General features: G+C 43.1%; 3 protein-coding genes and 1 long non-coding RNA gene across 26 annotated transcripts in view; 3 read left to right on the plus strand and 1 right to left on the minus strand.

The window, feature by feature from the left end:
* Nucleotides 1-20,042, minus strand: part of LOC132460630 (NACHT, LRR and PYD domains-containing protein 3-like) — a 521,671-nt gene that overhangs the window by 126,562 nt on the left and 375,067 nt on the right. The gene's annotated exons all lie outside the window — the stretch shown is intronic.
* The window catches only part of LOC132460662 (tripartite motif-containing protein 16-like), a 60,579-nt gene that overhangs the window by 31,927 nt on the left and 8,610 nt on the right, over nt 1-20,042 (plus strand). The window contains exon 2 of one of the 3 annotated variants that reach the window (XM_060055487.1): nt 16,336-17,403. In XM_060055487.1, the coding sequence (XP_059911470.1) occupies nt 16,338-17,403 (1,066 nt within the window). In that variant the 5' untranslated portion in view covers nt 16,336-16,337. Of the gene's footprint in view, nt 1-16,335; nt 17,404-17,779; nt 17,999-20,042 lie in introns of those variants that run through there. The other 2 variants (XM_060055488.1, XM_060055489.1) reach the window with 2 other exon arrangements.
* LOC132460633 (NACHT, LRR and PYD domains-containing protein 12-like) overlaps nt 4,694-20,042 on the plus strand; it is a 272,380-nt gene continuing 257,031 nt past the window's right edge. For 19 of the 20 annotated variants that reach the window (XR_009526396.1, XR_009526397.1, XM_060055399.1 and 16 more), the window contains exon 1: nt 4,694-5,140. The gene's annotated coding sequence lies outside the window, so the exon portion shown is untranslated. Of the gene's footprint in view, nt 5,146-20,042 lie in introns of all 20 variants that reach the window. The other variant, XM_060055383.1, reaches the window with a different exon arrangement.
* On the plus strand, nt 10,775-16,096 carry LOC132461215 (uncharacterized). 2 transcript variants are annotated; one of them, XR_009526549.1, is made up of 4 exons: nt 10,775-12,400; nt 12,688-13,272; nt 14,993-15,817; nt 16,011-16,096. It is a non-coding gene; the product is annotated as an uncharacterized LOC132461215 (long non-coding RNA). The 2 variants fall into 2 exon arrangements; XR_009526550.1 differs by having other exon boundaries at nt 14,993-15,780; nt 16,011-16,090.

Here is a 20,042-nt window from a genome sequence, read left to right on the forward strand (position 1 = left end):
ACAATAAATCCATAACAAATACCGAATATTGATTGTCTTATGTGTCCATATTATATCCATTATATAGACCGGGTATTACCAAGACGCTCACGCTCTGCAGCAAGCCAGTCATCGTTGATTGGCGCGGCGCTGTACAGCGAACGTAAACAAACAACTAAGCTAAGGTTTTAAGTATTACTTTTCCTCCAGAGATCCCGCTAATGTTGTGTTATAAAGTAAAGGGAAACAAGATATCTGTTCTTCCTCCACATCTCTCAATTCTCTGCTTGGTGTCGCTGACGCTTATAGTTTGCCTCCCTCGCTCTGGTAAAGTCACGTATGTGAAAAAAATAAATAACGAAGCTCCGAATACTGATTTTCCGAACCAGTATTCGAATATTCGAATAATTTCAACACCTGACAATACACTGTAGAGCATATTGTAATGCAGCGTTTAATGGATGAATAGCTTACATAAGGGTACCCAGCACTTTTCAGACCACACTCAAGCTTATGGTTATTGTCCCCACCACTTCTAAAAACAAACTGACGCCCTTGCACACACACACACATAAATCTTCGCCTTTGCCACGTTTAACATCCTACCCTTTAAAAGTCACAAACGGTCTACTTTGCTGCAGTCTGTGATTCATTCGACTCCAGCTGCAGTAAAGTAGAACATTTTGCTATCAGAGTACATTAATCATTTAAACGTCTTGAGAGTAGTAAACCAAATGATTTGACACAGGGTCCGTATTGAAACCCTCTTAAAGGAGCACCACAGCACCACCTGCTGGTGAGAGGATGTCAGTGCGATTGGCTGAGCTGAAGAACAAGGACCTGTCGTCACCAGTGACCTATGTGTTGAGGCGGTCGCGGCAGCGTTAATTCACCTCGAAGGTCATGTCCCTCTTATACGAGTGATGATCTCAGATATAGAATAGGCCTACACTACTGCAGAATGATGAAGGCCCACAGACAACAAGATCCATAACGAGATGACGTCTAAACACCTTCACTAACCAAGATGGCCGTCTTCCTGTCTAAATAATGTAATCATAATACCGCCCTACAAATATAACAACTGTACATTCTATCTCAAGTACCTTTAAAGTCACCACAGGACACAAATCCTAAATCAGAGGAAACAGTCATTATAACCTCAACCTGACGCTTCACTCCAGGCTGGAAGGTTCTGGGTTCGATCCCCAATGCCCAGAGTCTAATACGTAGGATTCTACAGAGCAGGAATCAAAATGATTCAATAGCAATTTTGACAAACAGCAATGCATCCATACATTTAATAAGGTTTATAACCATGTGGTTTTACAGGAAACTAACCATCACCCTATTGATATGATTCAAAGTTATTCATATTTTTGATCTATCATGGATCAGAGTGGACTACAGTACCTTAGTCGTCTTCCTGCTGTGATGAAGTGAGCCACAGCAAACCGTCCGACTCGTATCAAGGAACTGGGAGTTCCCCTCCCAGTTCATACTCCTCCCAGACATGAACTAACATGCTTAGGTGACTGATCCAAGAACAATAACTGTATTAAAATAAGAACGATGGACAGAGAGCTGTGATGTGTAGAAGCTCAGAGAAAAACCTAGAGACACTTGATCGTTCAACCAGTATGGAGAGACACTCAGTCACTGAGTCAGCTGCTTCTCGACAGAAGAACCATCCGAACATAGATCCCATGTTAAAAAATTAAGTAGAAAAGGCTTCCTCTGCTCTGTGTCTGCTGAACACCTCCATGTACAATCCTCCTCCGTCCTTTAAAGACATCATCACCTTGTTTATATGTACACTTTATTTGCGGCAGTGTAAATGTATGAATCACTAGAATCTATACAGTAGATGGATGATTTCTCTTTTCAGAAGAGCAGAGTACTGAGTAGAGTGTCCTCAGAGTACACGATACTCAGAGTACAAGATACTCAGAGTACAGAGTACTCAGTAAGGGTTAGCATGTTGTACTGGCGTGTGATTCTATAACAGACTAGGTATTTAGTTTACTTTTTCCTTCATTCATTCCTCTTAAATGAGTCATCTCGTTTGGTTGGATTCGTCTTGTATTTTTTCCTTCCTCACACCCTTTACTGGGTGTGACTTACACCCTTTACTGACAGGTATGGAATGGCCAAGGCAAGGCACACACACACACACACACACACACACACACACACACACACACACACACACACACACACACACACACACCCAAACACACACACAGTCCTCCTAAACATCTCATTAAATTACACATTTTATTATAAATGCAACCCCTCCCCGACCGAAATGCACAAGCCGCTAATGTCATCAATCCTGACACGTCCAAACAGTGCCAGTTTCACAGCGCAGTCTATGTGGCTTTTTAATTTACCGTGCCTCTCGATTGCCCGGGACAAGTTGGCAAGCTCCACGAATCCTGTAGTGAGTCAGGGATTGTTAAGGGAGCACGAATCCTTGTCAAAAAGAAGACACGGCCAGCAAAATAGTCGCTGAAGTTTGCTGCTGCCAGCTAGCCACTCTGTTCGTGTATAGTTTTCTTCATTGAACGTCCGAAAGAAGCCTTGCTTTCTCTCCCCGCGCAGTTTCAGCTTCGGTGTTGGCCTGCCATCGGATTTTATTTTGATTTGCTGCTGTTGTGGTAGTTTGGTAAAATTATTTTTAAGTAAATAATCTAAATGTCCACCTCCATAACTGCACTTGCTAAGTAGGCTACTCAAAAATTAGAACAATTCAAACATGCTAATTTCGCACTATTTGTTTTGTTATAATTTGTTCGGTGACGTTGATAATGATGCTTTGATTTGATTGGTGTGAAGCCAAGGGCCGAGTATGGCAAGCCGAATTGTCATTTATTAACTAAGTTTGACTATCCGGAATTTACATTGTAGATATCAACAACTTCATTCAAGATATCTGTAATGTAGTTGTGACTAGTCGAAACGACAGTTAGAGATATCTGTAATGTAGTTTTGACTAGTCGAAACGACTGTTAGAGATATCTGTAATTCAGTTTTGACTAGGCGAAACTGAATTACAGATATCTGCAATGACTTCACGGAAAACGACATTCAACTCGTCACACATCTTAAATGACAATTGCAGATATCTGTAATTCAGTTTCGCCTGGGCAGAATGAAAGTTAAAGATATCTCAAACGTCATTTGAGTGTTGGGCATTACGTTTTAGATATCCAGAAATACGTAATTTCCCCTTGCCGCCATAATCAAAGAAGAAGTGGGTTCATTTCCGAATGGAATAAGAAAGGAGCAGTCATGGCGTTGGCTGTGATCGAAAAGATCACGAGAAAATATGGAGCGATGTAATCAGTGAATTGTGTGAATGATGATTGAACAAGGAGCTGCTCCGCTCCCGCTTAAAGTAAACGGTCCTATAATTTGTCATTACAGATATCTGAAACGTCATTACAGATATCTGAAACGTCATTTCGCCTAGTCAAAACTCGAATTCAAGATATCTATAATTCAGTTTCGCCTAGGCAGAATGAAAGTTAAAGATATCTACAATTGTAGATATCTCTAATCAAAATTCCTTTCAAGATATCTATAACTTGATAATAGATATCTACAACGTCATTTTGACTAGTCGTAACTCCAGTTAGAGATATCTACAACGTCATTTTGACTAGTCGTAACTCCAGTTAGAGATATCTACAACTTAATTTCGCCTAGTCAAAACTTAATTTAAGATATCTGAAAAGGGACATGTAGATATCTTGAATTGAGGTGAATTAAAGATATCTTGAACTGGAATTATGACTAGTCAGAATGAAATTGTAGATATCTCAAACTGGAATTACAGATATCTACAATTCAGTTGCAGATATCCGTAATTCACAAAGTGGATATCCGCAACTGAATTGTAGATATCCGCAATGAGAAACCCCATAGACATGAATGGCGAAAATGACGTAATTTCGCCTAGGAGGAATGTCTTTGTGGATATCTGAAATGACAATTGCGGATAGGAGGAATGTAGTTGCGGATATCCGAAATGTTAGTTTTGACTAGGCGAAACTGAATTGCAGATATCTGCAATGTAATTTCCGGATAGTCAAACTTAGTTAATAAATGACAATTCGGCTTGCCATAGCCGAGGGGCTTCCCTTGGCAACCTCCTGACACCCTCCCGACCAATCAGAGGAGGGCAGTGTCATGACAGTAGCCTCACCTGATTGGTAAATTCTTTCTTTTTTTTTCACCAAGGGATGCCAGCGCGGGCTGGCTTCCTCGCAGTGTTCAGTGTCGTGTTTCGCCGCGGCTTCAGTTTATAACAGGGGCGCAGTATCGCGCATTGTGAAATGGTCAATGAGAGGAGAAAATGGGGAAGAAATGACAGCAACACAGCACAAAATAATTAACGAAACTGTTAATATAAATGTTTTTATGGGATGACAACTACAGCCTAAAATAACAGGGAAGCCTGGCTTCCCTTGGCCTCCGGGAGAAAACGCCACTGTGTGTGTGTGTGTGTGTGTGTGTGTGTGTGTGTGTGTGTGTGTGTGTGTGTGTGTGTGTGTGTGTGTGTGTGTGTGTGTGTGTGTGTGTGTGTGTGTGTGTGTTGGGGGGGAATAAGGGAGTGGATAAGTGTATGATTGCATCATTATGCATGTAACTGTATTTGTTCAGGAGGAGGCACTGTTGCGCCAAATATGTCATGGAGCCACGTGTGGCTGATGACACCACTACCTTATAAGGGGGATGTTACCGTCCTCTATCTCTCTCTGTACCTGACTCTCTGGTGTGTGTGTGTGTGTGTGTGTGTGTGTGTGTGTGTGTGTGTGTGTGTGTGTGTGTGTGTGTGTGTGTGTGTGTGTGTGTGTGTGTGTGTGTGTGTGTGTGTGTGTGTGTGTGTGTGTGTGTGTGTGTGTGTATTGTGCGCGAGCGCTGCATTCATAACATTCGTTTTCACAGAAAACACGTGACCCGCGCTGAGAGGGGCGTATCCCCGTTCAGTTCACTTCCTCAGGACGGTCTCGCAGTGAGGAGCCTTTCTTTCACTTCCTTTCACCTGATTAACTAGTTTTAGAAACACTTTAACCTCCGTTTCTTCCCTTACATTTATACTTTTACAACTTAATACCGTATGGACGCAATATAACACCGGATTAGATACGATAAGGTAAGGTAGGCTGACAGTTTACTAGCGTTCATATTGTCTTTAGGTTACTGGTATATAATAATGAGTTTACTGTAGAGAATACAACGTTTGTTCATGTTTCACTGCTTTTCTGACCCGTGTGGTAAATTGAACACTGCGTTCAATATTCAAGTGATTTGTTTGTCTTGATGCAACTCCAAATTAAAGGAAGGACGTGACAGAAGTCTTTTGAATGTGCTTATGTTTAATCACAAGTTAAATATGTGTGCTTAGACTGAGATTAAGAGTTTTATAGATCCTCCTAGTAGCCTGTTGCTGGACTGTACCACTTTCACAGGGGGGTTCCTGTCGGTCTATACTCGATTCCTATGGTTTAAACCACAGCTTAAACACACTTTATTGATGGGACATTTTATTATCTATCTACGATGTGCTACAATATAAAGTTGTAACAGCTTATTGTTAGTGTGATGGATAAGAGCCGGATCACAGCTGACTGATATAAAGTTATATCATCTTATTGTTAGTGTGATGGTTCAGAGCTGGATAACAGCTGACTGATACAAAGTTAGAACAAATTATTGTTAGTGTGATGGTTTACTGCAGGATAACAGCTGACTGATGTAAAGTTATAACAGATTATTGTTAGTGTGATGGTTTACTGCAGGATAACAGCTGACTTATATAAAGTTATAACCGATTATTCTTAGTGTGATCGTAGCTGTAGCTGTTTATTTTTCTTTGCCGCTGCTCAGGTGTGAGATAAGAAAACAAACTGGGCAAATTGACTGGGTTTAAAGGAATCTCGCTCTTCTGTCAACAGTGGTAGCATGAGATAATGACACACTAGTGTTTGACACACAGACATTACCTCTACCAGAAATAAGTAAAGTCGATATACTACTGGTGCGGTGCTAATTTCCATCCCTGCTAGCTAGGCTAACTAACGTCAATTTACCCGAGATAAAATGCTCATTGCACAGCCTGGAGTGCTCTGTCGGCGTCCACTAATCCCTTCTAATTGCAGATATCCCCTTCTGTCTCCCTTCTGTGTTCTTGGAAACGTTAGGCTTTTTTTTTTTTGGAAAAGTGAGGCTTTTCTTGGTCCCTGCCAACTTTTTTTTTTAAGTGTACAGATTGTATATTTAAAAAGAACATTTTATGCACACCACACCATCAGTAGTTCACCCGTCGACGCCATCTTGTCTTTAAAGGAGACATATTATGGTGTTTTCCCAGCAAGTAAACATAGTATTTGAGTTCCAGAAATCATGCTTTTGAAGCTGTTTGCTGGAAATAGCTTTTAGGAAAAAAAAATCTTGCCTACCGCTTAATATAATATTATATCTAATATCACGGCCAAAAGCTATCTGCGCCTCGGATGATATGAGTCATAGAGATGTCTCTGGTACTTCCACAACAACTAAAGACTTGTAGGGGGGTAGCACCGGTGCTAGCAAGCAAAAAAAATCAGTAGCACAAAAATAATTTCGGTAGCCCACATACTATAGTCAAAATATATATTTTATTCAGATATAACTATATGAACAGAATAGGACATATATACAAAAGTAAGACAATCTGAACAAATTTAACAACAGTAAAGTGACAATGAACATATTAATAATAAAGTGCTATGAGAGCCTTTTTTTTTCAACATCAGCAGCCAGACGTGGTGAACACATTCAATAAAACTAAGTAATTATTGCAAATTTAACCAACACTTATTTATTAATCTCTGATGTCCCTGCCTTGAGGCAATATTTACAAAACAAAGACTTCTTGGATTAGTCGTAGACCAGCCAATTGAAAGTTTTTAACCACTGGGGGTTAAACCTGTACGTTTTCCCGTTGGCCGAGACGGAGTCATGGGTGGAGTCGGCTTCGTCCGAAGGTGCCGGTTCCGTGCTTGTGGTCGCCGAGTCATTCTCGTCCATACGTGGATTTTTTTTCAAGTTTCCTTCATTATTTGATGTAGGAGAACTTCCGAATACAGAGAAATACCTTTTAATTTTTCTGTTTTGCTTAAAAAGTGAATTTCCCGCGACCGTTACAAAGCCTCTTCCTAAACGTGCGAATGTTCGGGAAATGTCATTTTTTAGTAGTTGAGCGGAACTGGCGAGCCGATAATTCAAAATACATTTCCCTACATGCATCGCTCCAATCATGCTCCCACACACTCGCGCTTAGCAGTACCATTGAAAGCCGTACAGAAAGACGTATTTTCTTTCGGCACGGGTCCTTCTCACCCTTTCGCACCGGTGCGAGTGGACTTGTATTTATCTTCGCACGTTATATATTTTTATAGCAAATGCGATCAAAACTGTCGCACTGTACAGCCCTGCAAACAGGCGTATTTTACGCGTGGTTTGATCTCCAAAACTGCTACATTTTACGGCGTTTTTTACGGCGTAATGAAGGTGGTACGTGACTAAATGATGGTGTTTTCTGTCGGGGATGGCTTGCCATACCCCCACGCCGGGTGTGCGTGTCTGTGATCACGTGTGTGCGTGCTGCTGAATAGTTCTTCAAGGAAAGGGTTCAAATCCGGGATAGCTTTTAACTCACTTTATTGTTAAAGTAGGCATGTTTCGGTATGGTAACTGAAGCTATGGAACGAAAGTCGAGGAATCGTGTTGAACACGTGTGAGAGATAATAACTTTAGCTACTTCGAGCCACGGGCAAAGGCCCGTGACCCTCCGCGGGTGTGGCTGAAAATCTCTGGCGCTCCACCTCGAGTCCACAGGTAGAGAACGTCAAGTGGGCGTGGCCTATGTAGTGGGCGTGGCCCGGGGTGACGTAATGGCTTCAGCTTCTTCACCTAACTAAAGGTGATGCCTTCTGTGGTGGAGCAGCCTTCAATAAGGTCTTGCTCCCCTTGTGGTTATGTATAGTATTTACAGCTTATATGTTTGGTCCTGCTTCATTGGGTCTATGTGAGGGAAATACACCTTGTGCTCTTAAAATACGTAACAATCCCTCCTTGGTCATCTCAGATGACCATACAATAATAATTTAAATCATAAACACCATTTACCACACCGAAAACATAGTCAAAGTAGGATAAATCATCAACACCATCAACCGTGTGGAAACAACTATCGAATAGAGAAAAACCACTTCGCGTCCCCATAATACTGAAACGGTATTCACATTGTGGGTCTCATAGGAAATACAGGTCATTATTTAACAATACAACAATGAACATATATCTTGTTATCATACAATCATATGGTCAAACAACACACAAACAAAGTATCCATAGAAATCCTAAGCTAATACCCTTCGGTTATGTGCTACAAGGTCATACAATTTTCAACATGTGCAAAAGTAAAGTAAAAATTGGTAGTAATAATACAATTTTAAAAATTAAAAATGATTGATAGGCTAGCATGGATTTGGGTAGTTCAGGTGATCTTTGTGTATTGGTGCGCTGTTGCATGTGGGTGGTTTTGGGCGTTGTTATTATCGTAGCCATTGTTTCTTCTGTCGCCGTCGGGCCTGTAGTTCATGAACCCAAGACTCGTCCCTCCTTGTCAAGGGCTCAGCTCACAGAGAGGTTACTTTTACATCATGGGAGCCTCCAAGCAGGTTCTCCGTCGTCGTCGTGTCAGCAACAGGTGGCCTGTAAACAACCGTCTCAAAGAAGATCAACAGTACCATTATCAATGCAGCATTTCAGAAATAACGGGTTGCACTCGCAACCAAGCAACACTACACAATAACAAACATAGTCTGGTATGGTTGTTTTAAAATTTGTTATTCAAGTAAGTCCGGGATATTGATTATCTATACAGGCGATTCTGCTAGAATAGTATAGGTGTTGACTATTCTACATATTACATGACATTCTACATGACTCTGTCCAGACCCTCTGCTCCTTCTCCAGCATCACAAAGGAAGAGGTGGAGAACGTCATCAGGAAAATGAAGCCATCCACCTGTGCACTAGACCCCTTCCCTACAGCTCTGCTGAAGGCCAACATCTCTGCTGTCTCTCCACTCATCACCAATATCATTAACCACTCCCTCCTGGCCGGCCATATCCCATCTGCATTAAAAACTGCTGTCATCAGACCAACATTAAAAAAACCTACCCTTGATCCAGAAGTCCTCTCCAACTACAGGCCCATCTCAAATCTCCCATTTCTGTCAAAAGTTCTGGAAAAAACAGTTGCAGCACAACTCCAGGATCACCTCATACAACATCACTTGTTTGAAAAATTCCAGTCTGGTTTCCGCTATGGCCACAGTACAGAAACAGCCTTGGTCAGGGTCACAAATGACCTCCTGATGGCAGCAGACACCGGCTCCCCATCTCTCCTCATCCTCCTGGACTTAACAGCTGCTTTTGATACGGTTGACCACAATATTCTCCTTCACCGCCTGCAATACACCATTGGACTATCAGGAAATGTAAAGAACTGGTTCACCTCGTACCTCACTGACGGAACTGAGCACGTTGCCCTGGGCAAAGCAAAATCACACACCAACAACGTCACCTGCGGTGTCCCCCAGGGCTCGGTGTTGGGCCCCACACTGTTCTCACTGTACATGCTCCCCCTGGGTAGTGTCATTAGCAGGCATGGCTTATCTTACCACTGCTATGCTGATGATACACAGCTCTACATCAGGACAACCCCCACTTCTTCTGCCCCTCTGCCAACATCCACACTGACCACCTGCCTGGAGGAGATAGAGGCGTGGATGAAGCTCAACTTCCTACAACTTAACAGCCATAAAACGGAAGCCATCCTTGTTGGCACGCCACATCAGCTCCGCTCCCCCACCATCACCAATATCACCTTCTCTGGCAAAAACATCCCCCTTTCCACATCCGTCACCAACCTCGGTGTTAAAATGGACCCACAACTTAATTTTGACACCCACATCAAACACCTCTGTAAGACAGCTTTATACCACCTCAGGAACATCGCCAAACTCCGCCAATCACTCACCCTGGCTGATGCAGAGAAGCTCGTCCATGCCTTTGTCTCCTCCAGGTTGGACTACTGCAATGCACTCCTCATTGGGATCCCTGGCAAGAGCATCCAGAGGCTCCAATACATTCAAAACAGTGCTGCCAGGGTCCTGATGAGGGTGCGCAAGCATGACCACATCACCCCCATCCTGAAATCACTGCACTGGCTCCCTGTCCCACTCAGAATTGAGTACAAGGTCTCCCTCCTCACCCACCAGTGCCTTCACGGACTTGCCCCCCTCTACCTTCAGGAACTCCTCACCCCCCCGACAAACTCACGTACACTCCGTTCAGGATCCACTCACACCCTCCAAACCCGACATACAAAGCTGTGCACCATGGGTGATCGGGCCTTTTCTGCTGCTGCCCCTAGACTATGGAACGCCCTCCCTGACCACCTGAGGGCTCCACAGACTACAGCTCTTTTTAAACGGAACCTCAAAACCCATCTCTTTAAAAGAGCATTTAGCTAAACTTTCTTTGAGGTTCCCCTTTTAATCGTTGTTTGTTTTTTGTTTTTTTCTCTGAAGCACTTTGAGATTCTTGAATATAAAGTGCATTATAAATAAAAATTATTATTATTATTATTATATTACAGCTGGATAGGGTCGGGCCCCTCAGGTGATGTATCGTTCACTTTCATCGGATCATATCTGATCACCATGTAAGCCTGAATGGCACTTGGCGCTTCTGTAGCACCCACTGCTGTGGTGATCAGCAGATGCAGTAGCCCTCGTGCACAGGGAATACAACGGCAGCCGGTGACAATTAACACGGTCTCTGCATTTATTCCCGCGACGGGCACTTACTGGATCATGCCTTTCCACCTCCCAAACATATTCTCCATCCATCCTGTGAAAGGGTCATTAATGCCGGAGTTCTCTGCCAATTCTTACCTGAGGGATTGTAATCATGCCAGCGCCCTGGCCACCAACCCAACCGGAGCTGTGTTATTGGGGATAAAAGTACAACATGTTGTGCCTATCATCGCATTTACCCCTCCTTGCTCTGTCAATAACATTTCCATATCTATATATATTCCTTTTAACTTTATCTGGCAAAATGAACGAAGTGTTGCTGATTATGATACATGTAATTTATCCAAACTATATATATACATATTTTTATATGGTGGACAACCAAAACAGAACCGATTCAAATCCTGCCGTTATTTGATTTCCTCATGTGACTGTTACTCCTTGCTCGGCGGACGTAGTTTATAGGCTCCGGGTGTGTCTGCATCTGGTTCTGGAACTTTTGTTTCTATTGTAGAAATACAAACTCATGTACAGCAGTTAGTTGTTCAAAAACATATTTCCTATAATTCTATTTTGAATTGTTCTAATGGAAGTCCATTATGGGACCCTAGAAATGTAAGTGTAAGCATGAATCTAACCGTAAGCATTACGTGCAAAGTTAGCTGTGTCAGAGTGATACACGGTACTCATCTTGCTTCTGGAAACAGTGGACCTGAAAATTGTATGCGTTTCAAATATGTTTGTATTATAATTGATAATGCCTCATTTGTATTCCTTCATCTAACCAATTCTATTTAGTGCTTGTACAGATTTTAAATTTTTGTTTTGAGTGTCCCATTCCTTATTCTGAGCTGGTATCAACCTTCAACCTTGATTTAATATTCACACTACAGTGCGAGTGTGTGTGTGTGTGTGTGCGCCCCGTCCTGGGGTGTGCGTCACGCTTGGCTTGAAAACACCCAATTTACCGCAGCTCCTATCTTTCTATCAGAGACAGGGGCAGTTCCTGTGAGGTCTTGGAGGCTGTGATAGGCTATCACAGAGAGGGGCGGTACCTGTGAGGTCTTGGAGGCCTTGATTGGCTATCACAGAGAGGGGCGGTACCTGTGAGGTCTTGGAGGCCTTGATTGGCTATCACAGAGAGGGGCGGTTCCTGTGAGGTCTTGTGGGCTGTGATTGGCTAGTACAGAGTGGGGCGGTTCCTGTGAGGTCTTGTGGGCTGTGATTGGCTATCAGAGAGAGGGGCGGTACCTGTGAGGTCTTGGAGGCCTTGATTGGCTATCACGGAGAGGGGCGGTTCCTGTGAGGTCTCGTGGGCTGTGATTGGCTATCACAGAGAGGGGCGTCTCCTGTGAGGTCTCAAGGGCTGTGATTGGCTATCACAGCGAGGGGAGGTTCCTGTAAGCCTGGGGCCGCTAGAGTTAGAATGACCGACATTTTTAAATAGATTTCATTGTTGTCTCAACATCTTAGTTCAAAAGGCAGATACAGTGATGTGTATTCTTAATCTCTCTTCTGCTCTACTTTTTGACTCAAGTTCAAGTTTATTATTATAGCCATTTCAACAGTATATAAAATACAGTTGAAAGGAATTTGTTTTGGTGTGCTCACATGTATTACACAGCAACATAACAACACAACATTACAAGACAGAAAGCCAAAACGGCACATAAATAACAAGGAGTACAACACTTAACACACATGAAAAACACACAATGCATGGTTCGCGGGGAATGACAGCAGTAAAGTACAGTACAGTGGTGCAAAAACTGCAAGTGAGGTAGACCATGAAGATCTTAAAGACCTTAAAGTGCTTAGTGCTGCTGGAGTGAGTGTGTGTGTGTGTGTGTGTGTGTGTGTGTGTGTGTGTGTGTGTGTGTGATGCGAGCGAATGTAATTTCAAAGTAACAAACAAACAAACTCAAAGCCGATGCATGCATCCAAAACTTTCTGTTCAAAACCAAATAAACAAATCAAAAACAGAGTCGTTATTCGCTTCAAATACTTTTTCTTTTCAAAACTTGGGAATTAATACAGCGCGGTACCGAGCGGTAGAAAACAATGTTGGCGTCTCCTGTGGCTGCCTTGCGCACCTGCGTTATATTACTTAATATGACTTTGGCAGTAATGCTGCGCCATGATGCGTGCCTGCCTGCTTTCAGCGAGTAATTAATATTATTTGAAATTATTTTTATTTGTTGAAAAGATATTTATCAGTCACAGCACTCACAGCAGCCTCTTCGTGTAAGTCGAGTAATTTAATGCCAACCGTAAATCTTGCATATCAAGTAGGCTAGCAAACACCGTTGTCATTCAACTCAGCGTCTGCTGACTTTCTGCTTAATGTGAAACTCATAACAAGTCGTCATGTATGCAAGCGTGTGCGGTTTCGTTTTTTTAAGTACTGGTCAGGGGTTGACATTAAGGTTTCAAAAGCACTTGCCCGTCGGGCAAGTACAGGTCAGGTTCGACTTGCCCGAATGTGATGTTCACTTGCCCAAATTATAATCAGAATCTTGAACAGGCCTCTTTTTGCCAGGCATGCGGCCTGGTTTTGGGGGGGCTCAGAAAAATCATCCAAGCTCAGACTGAAGCTGAATGTTAGCTTCCACACATGTTGTGTTTAAAAAATAACAAACTTCCCTTTGTTTATTTATTTATCGAGCGGTCACATCGTGCCATGAAGTGATTTCAGTCCACCGTTGCAACCTATTAAAGCTATCGCCAAGTTATATGTAGACCTGCGTGATTTCATGCAATTGTACTTAACTAAATGTCAGAGGTAGTAGCAAAGATATCGCGTTTCTAGTAGTGTTGTCAGTCACGATACTGGATTTTCTAACTTTGACACTATACCTGGAAAAATATCGATATTCTATACCATTTTCGATATCAGGGAAAAGTTTTTTTTCAGGAAAGAACATACCCAAAGTAAATAGAGTATATCTCCACAACTGCAAGGGCGATAATGTCATCTTTGTTCCAAAAGAAAGATTGTTGTGCAAGTGAAATATTCAATGGGGATGATACTTGGTTAAAGTGAATAAAGCCATGGAAAACAGCATAAGTGGAAGATAACATATCCACCTGAAATAATTATCAGTTGGTCGTTATTATTTGGGAGCGATGTCTTACTCTGAGACACAAATAAAGGTAGATATCTTACAATTTTGACACTTTACACCTCTATTTAAATTTCAGGGCAAATATATTCGAATGCACCAAGCCAAACACTCGCAAATAAACATATAGCCACTAGATTGCGCTGAAGAATATGTTTTCTGATTGAAGGCAATTTACCTATTTCCTAAGAAACCTTCTCTTATTCATTGATTGAAAATACCATGTTTAGTTGCAATTTGGCCCAGACACTGGGTTATCTGTTTATGGTTGTTTATTCGACCAGAATCAACTTTGTGGACAAAAATCACAAAGGTAATACTTCATTTTTGGTTGTTAAAAGAAAAGGGGACGTTTCTTCTTAAGTTGTTATTTGCGAGTTTTAGTCACAGAATGATATGGTTTGGACTGTTGGAATAAGTGGAGGCTCAGCTTTCATGTAATATATAGATTGTGAGGGTCCAATTTCGTGAAAAAGATCGCTATTGCTGTGCATGTGCACAGTTATGAAACCCAAAACCGTGTTCTTGCATATGACTTTCCTTGGTAATTTGCCTCAATCCAAAGTACTTCCAAACTGCACTCCTCCATCACTACTCCATTTTCCTTCTACCTAAACCGTTCGCGGAGGCGCTGCTGCACTTGCGATGCTAGCTTTGTTGGCTAACCTTTAGCGAACACCTTCGAATCACGGCCAGAGAACGCACTGCGAGTGACAGAAGGCGGGGCTATATTCGCACTGAAGCGATGCGGGTCTGTTAACTCGCTTTCCGAGAGAAGAGAAGACGGCGCACTGATCAATTGCAAATACTTATATTTTGTGTTATTTTGCGGCAAAAGAGGTTGTTCTGCAGTTTTTAAAAACATTTGAATAAATAGCCTTTATATTAACATCCACCCAAAATCCACTTGCCCGTTCGGGCAACCAGAAATCAATCTCAACTTGCCCAAATATGACTTTTGGTTGCCCCGGGCAAGCGGGCAACCGTTAATGTCGAGGCCTGCTGGTTCGAGAAACGTTTAGCACCGGAACCGTTCGAAAAGTACAGAGTAGGCACCGGTATCGGATAAAACCCAAACGATACCCAACCCTAGTTGTGACACTCATCTGTTTCAGCTGGGCAGGAGTCAGAGACCACTCATTCCATGCTAAACTGGTTTAGACACATGCATGCCTTATTTTATATAAATTAATAGAGGTTTACTTTGAGAGTGAATTATTACTTGAATTGAAATGCAAAGTGTCCAAAGTAACACGACGTGGAGGCACGTCTCTCTGTACGGAAACAAAGAACAAGACTTTATGATTTAATAGTCAGATTCAGAAAATTATAATGTGAGTCCACCAGGTTTACTGTAGTCCTCATTATAAGGTGAGTCCACCACCAGGTTTACTGTAGTCCTCATTATAAGGTGAGTCGACCAGGTTTACTGTAGTCCTCATTATAAGGTGGGTCCACCAGGTTTACTGTAGTCCTCATTATAAGGTGAGCCCACCAGCAGGTTTACTGTTGTCCTCATTATAAGGTGAGCCCACCAGGTTTACGGTAGTCCTCATTATAAGGTGAGTCCACCACCAGGTTTACTGTAGTCCTCATTATAAGGTGAGTCCACCAGGTTTACTGTAGTCCTCATTATAAGGTGAGGCCACCAGGTTTACTGTAGTCCTCATTATAAGGTGAGTCCACCAGGTTTACTGTAGTCCTCATTATAAGGTGAGTCCACCAGGTTTACTGTAGTCCTCATTATAAGGTGAGTCCACCAGGTTTACTGTAGTCCTCATTATAAGGTGAGTCCACCAGGTTTACTGTAGTCCTCATTATAAGGTGAGTCCACCAGGTTTACTGTAGTCCTCATTGATGCTGTTGGCAGGGCGACATGTTGAAGATTTCTGATTGAAACAACAAGAATATACAATATGAAAAACAATTGCATTAGAGTTTTAAAACCCTATTTTGATCATAAATAACCAAATTAGATACAAGATTCACTTGATCAGAGTTCACCTACACCCCCCCCCCCCCCCCCCCAGAGCAACCATTGTACTCACTTATTGTATCTTGTACGTACTGGCACTTAATGTGCACACTATTTTTGTGTTGAGCTTCCGGGCAATTTAAGCATCTTATCCTAGCTATCTCTGTTGTATACGGGGAATGGGTTAACCTAGTGATGGTTAGTGCTTGGCAATTGGTTCTATGAACATCCTTACCCACAGAAATGTATTGTTGTTTCACTTTCTTCTGACAAATGTACTTATTGTAAGTCGCTTTGGATAAAAGTATCTGCTAAATGCCCACAATGTTAATGTAATAATAATGTAATGTTTTTTAAACTTGACAAAACATGTTTTCTAGGAATGGCCTCTGCTCATTTCTGCTCTGAGGAGGACTTCTCCTGTTCCATCTGTCTGGATGTGTTCAAGCGCCCAGTCTCCACACCATGTGGACACAACTTCTGCAGAACCTGTATTATAACATTCTGGGATGAGCAAGTCCAGTACAACTGTCCTTTTTGCAACGAGCTGTTCCACACAAGACCTGTTTTACGGGTTAATACCTTCATATCAGGGATGGTTGATCAGTTTAGAAGTTCTGTACGAGTCAAAGAGCAGCCTTGCGTTGAACCCGGAGAAGTTCCTTGTGACGTCTGTACTGGGACCCAGCTGAAGGCAGTGAAGTCCTGCCTGGTGTGTTATACCTCTTACTGCCAGACCCACCTGGAGCCACATCAGAGAGTCTCCCATCTGAAGACACATCAGCTGGTCGACCCTTTGGACTGTCTGAAAGACAGGATGTGTAAGAAACACGACCGCCTCCTGGAGCTCTTCTGTCAGACTGACCAGGTGTGTGTGTGTGTGTTGTGCACAGTGACAGACCACAAGTCACATCCTGTTGTACCTCTGAAGGAGGAATATGAAGTGAAGACGGCCCAGCTGGGGAAGATAGAGGCTGAAGTTCAGCAGATGATCAAGGAGAGACAAGGAAAGATTAAAGACATCATAGGCACGGTGGCCCACAGCAAAGCAGACGCAGACAGAGAGATAGCCGATGGTGTGCAGGTCCTCACTGCTCTGAGGCGCTCTGTTGAAAAGTGTCTGGATGATCACAACAAAACGGTTCAAGAGAAACTGAAATCAACAGAGAAAGAAGCTGAAGGCCTCATCAAAGAGCTGGAACAGGAAATAAAAGATCTGACCAATAGAAGCTCAGAGGTGAAGCAGTTCACCCAAACTGAAGACCACTTCCACATCCTCCAGACCTTCAGATCCCTGAAGGATCCTCCACCCACCAGGGACTGGACGACGGTGGAGGTCCGTCCTCCATCATACGTTGGGACCTTGAGGAGAGCCCTGGATCAGCTGGAGGAGACACTGAACATGGAGGTGAAGAAGATGCCTGACCTGAGATCAGCTCTGCACAAGTGTAAGTGTCTGTCTGGTTTGATTTAGGGCTGTCAAATGTACATTCAATATTACAATATTCTTCAAATATAAAGAAATATTTTACATTCAAACTAAATTAAACATGTCAGATGTTTTTCCCTTAAGATATGAGTGCCACAGTGTAAAATAAGGTTGAGAAAATACCTTAAATTAAAAAATGTAATGCAAAACAACACATAGCATGCTTGCACACTCACAGCCAAACACAACAACGACAAACAAGTTCTAAAGTGGTCTGCAGAATACAGAGCCTGTGTAACATAGTATCTTTAGAATTCTATGATCTAGACGTGGACCGTAACACCAACCCCTCCCCTGCACACTCGAAAATCTTCCTGCGCGTCTGCGTGACACTTTTTTAGCCAAGTGACCGTGTGTGTGTGTGTGTGTGTGTGTGTGTGTGTGTGTGTGTGTGTGTGTGTGTGTGTGTGTGTGTGTGTGTGTGTGTGTGTGTGTGTGTGTGTGTGTGTGTGTGTGTGTGTGTGTGTCCTACTCCTGAACAGCTCTATGGTTTCACATCACTGTCATTGTGAGCATCGGACTGCTGAGTATTCTCCTCATCTCCCTGCGCTTCAGTGAGTCTAAATCATATCCTCCTGAATAGAATTACAATACAGAATAATCATATCAATGATTGTAATAGCAATGATAATGTTAAATTTTGTTTTTGCTAGATTTAGTGATAATAATGGGATTAGCACACATACACCGCACGCACACACATAAACACAGCATACACACACACAATCCACCCACACGTGCATGAACACAAAGGCACACGCACACGCACACACACTGCACACACGGGCGCGCTGATGCAAACGTTTCAAGTCAAGGGCAGCGCAGGACACCGCATACACACACGCCACATACACATGCACCCATGCACGCACACACATGCACGTGCATACACATACTGCACACACGCGGATGCAGATATTTTAAGACAACGGCAAGATTGACGTAACAGCCCCGCCGTCGACACACTCTCCCACCTGAACCTTACATCAGGGCCGGCGCTGGCCGTTTCGGAGCCCTAGGCGACTCCTTGCGAGCGGGGGGGGGGGGGGGGGGGGGGGGGTGCTACGCTGACGGTTTCGGGCCGCCCTGACAATTGCTCCCGCGCCCCCTCGCTTCTCCGTTCGCGTCGTATATTTTAATTGATATATTTTTTAATTAAGGGCGCCACCAGAGGGCGCCCCCAACGCATTTGTCGCCCTAGGCGGTCGCCTAGCTCGCCTATGCCGATCGCCGGCCCTGCCTTACATCATCGACACTTTTTGCAAAACGTTATTTTTTTTTTAAACATTCTCCACCTCCTTGAGCCTCCCAAAATGTCTTGTGATATTGAAATCCCCCCTCCCCCTGCCGACTGTTTTAGTTGTTTTATTTTTCTTATGTTTTATGTGAAGGCTATGTGTGACTGTAGACTACTGCTGCTTGTCTTGGCTAGATCACTTGAAGAGATGTTTAATCTCAATTAAGCTTTCTTCTGTTAACAAAAAAAAAAACATCTCACGTCAGGTAGCCAATGTACAATCTGCAATCTTGCCCTCACAACCCCCCCCCCTCCCCCTCCCCCTCCCCCTCCCCCACACAAGCCCATGCTTTAGTTCACTATGGTTAAGTTGTTTGCTGCCTTAGCTGTTGTAACATGAACACAATTTTCAGCTTTTTGTAATTATTATTTCCAACTAACCAATAGTAGTTGCCATGCATTTTACAGTACATGCAAGTATCAATGCACTTTGAGCCCTGAATAACAGTAAAATCTATTGAATGATTCATTTGCATGCATAGTATACTACACTTTCCATTGAACAATTACCCCTGTAACCCAACAGTTAGTTGAACATTATATGGTCCCGTCCTTCCACTCCCTGTTTTCTCACCCTGTTTAAACAAGAAACCAACTGCATTTGTCCCAGTCTTTGTGCTATGGGAAATTAAAGGTCCCATGGCATGCTACTTTATGGATGCTTTAATATAGATATTAGTGGGCCCCAAACACAGTATTTGAAGTCGTTCCCGAAATTCAGCCGTGGTGCAGAATTACAGCCACTACGAGCCAGTCGCACATTGAGCTTCCCCCAAATGCGCCGTTTCTGTGTCAGTAGCTTTAATCCAAATGAGGCGGAGAGAGGCGGGTCAAGGAGGAGGGTGGGGGTGTGGCCTTGAGCAGCTTGAGGCCACGGTACCATGCGCTCTGCTTACAGTGGATGATTCACAATGGCGAGGCTCACAACAATCAATCCCTTTCTCCTCAATGTCATGGTTCATGTACTTCAGGGAGTCAAAGCCAAAGTTCCTTTTCCCCAATTCCATCTCAACCATGGCGGAGATAACCCCAACTACAGTCTCGTTGTGGGATTACTAGAGACGTCAAAGAACCAACGTTTTATGCGCCAAAACATCAAAGCAGAACGGTTATCCAAACTACAAAGCGCCATGTGGCGCTAGCATGGTCGTAGCTCATTGTCTGATTGGCAGGCCAAATTTTCTGGGCGGGCCAGTCAGAGAAAGGGGAGGTAACCTGGCCCCTTCTGACGACATATGGGGCCACATTACAAATCAGCACGCCTTTTTTTTAAAGGCGAGCAGGATACCTTGTGCTCGTTT

This window comes from Gadus macrocephalus, chromosome 7 (genome assembly GCF_031168955.1).
Source record: "Gadus macrocephalus chromosome 7, ASM3116895v1".
Lineage (NCBI taxonomy): Eukaryota > Metazoa > Chordata > Actinopteri > Gadiformes > Gadidae > Gadus > Gadus macrocephalus.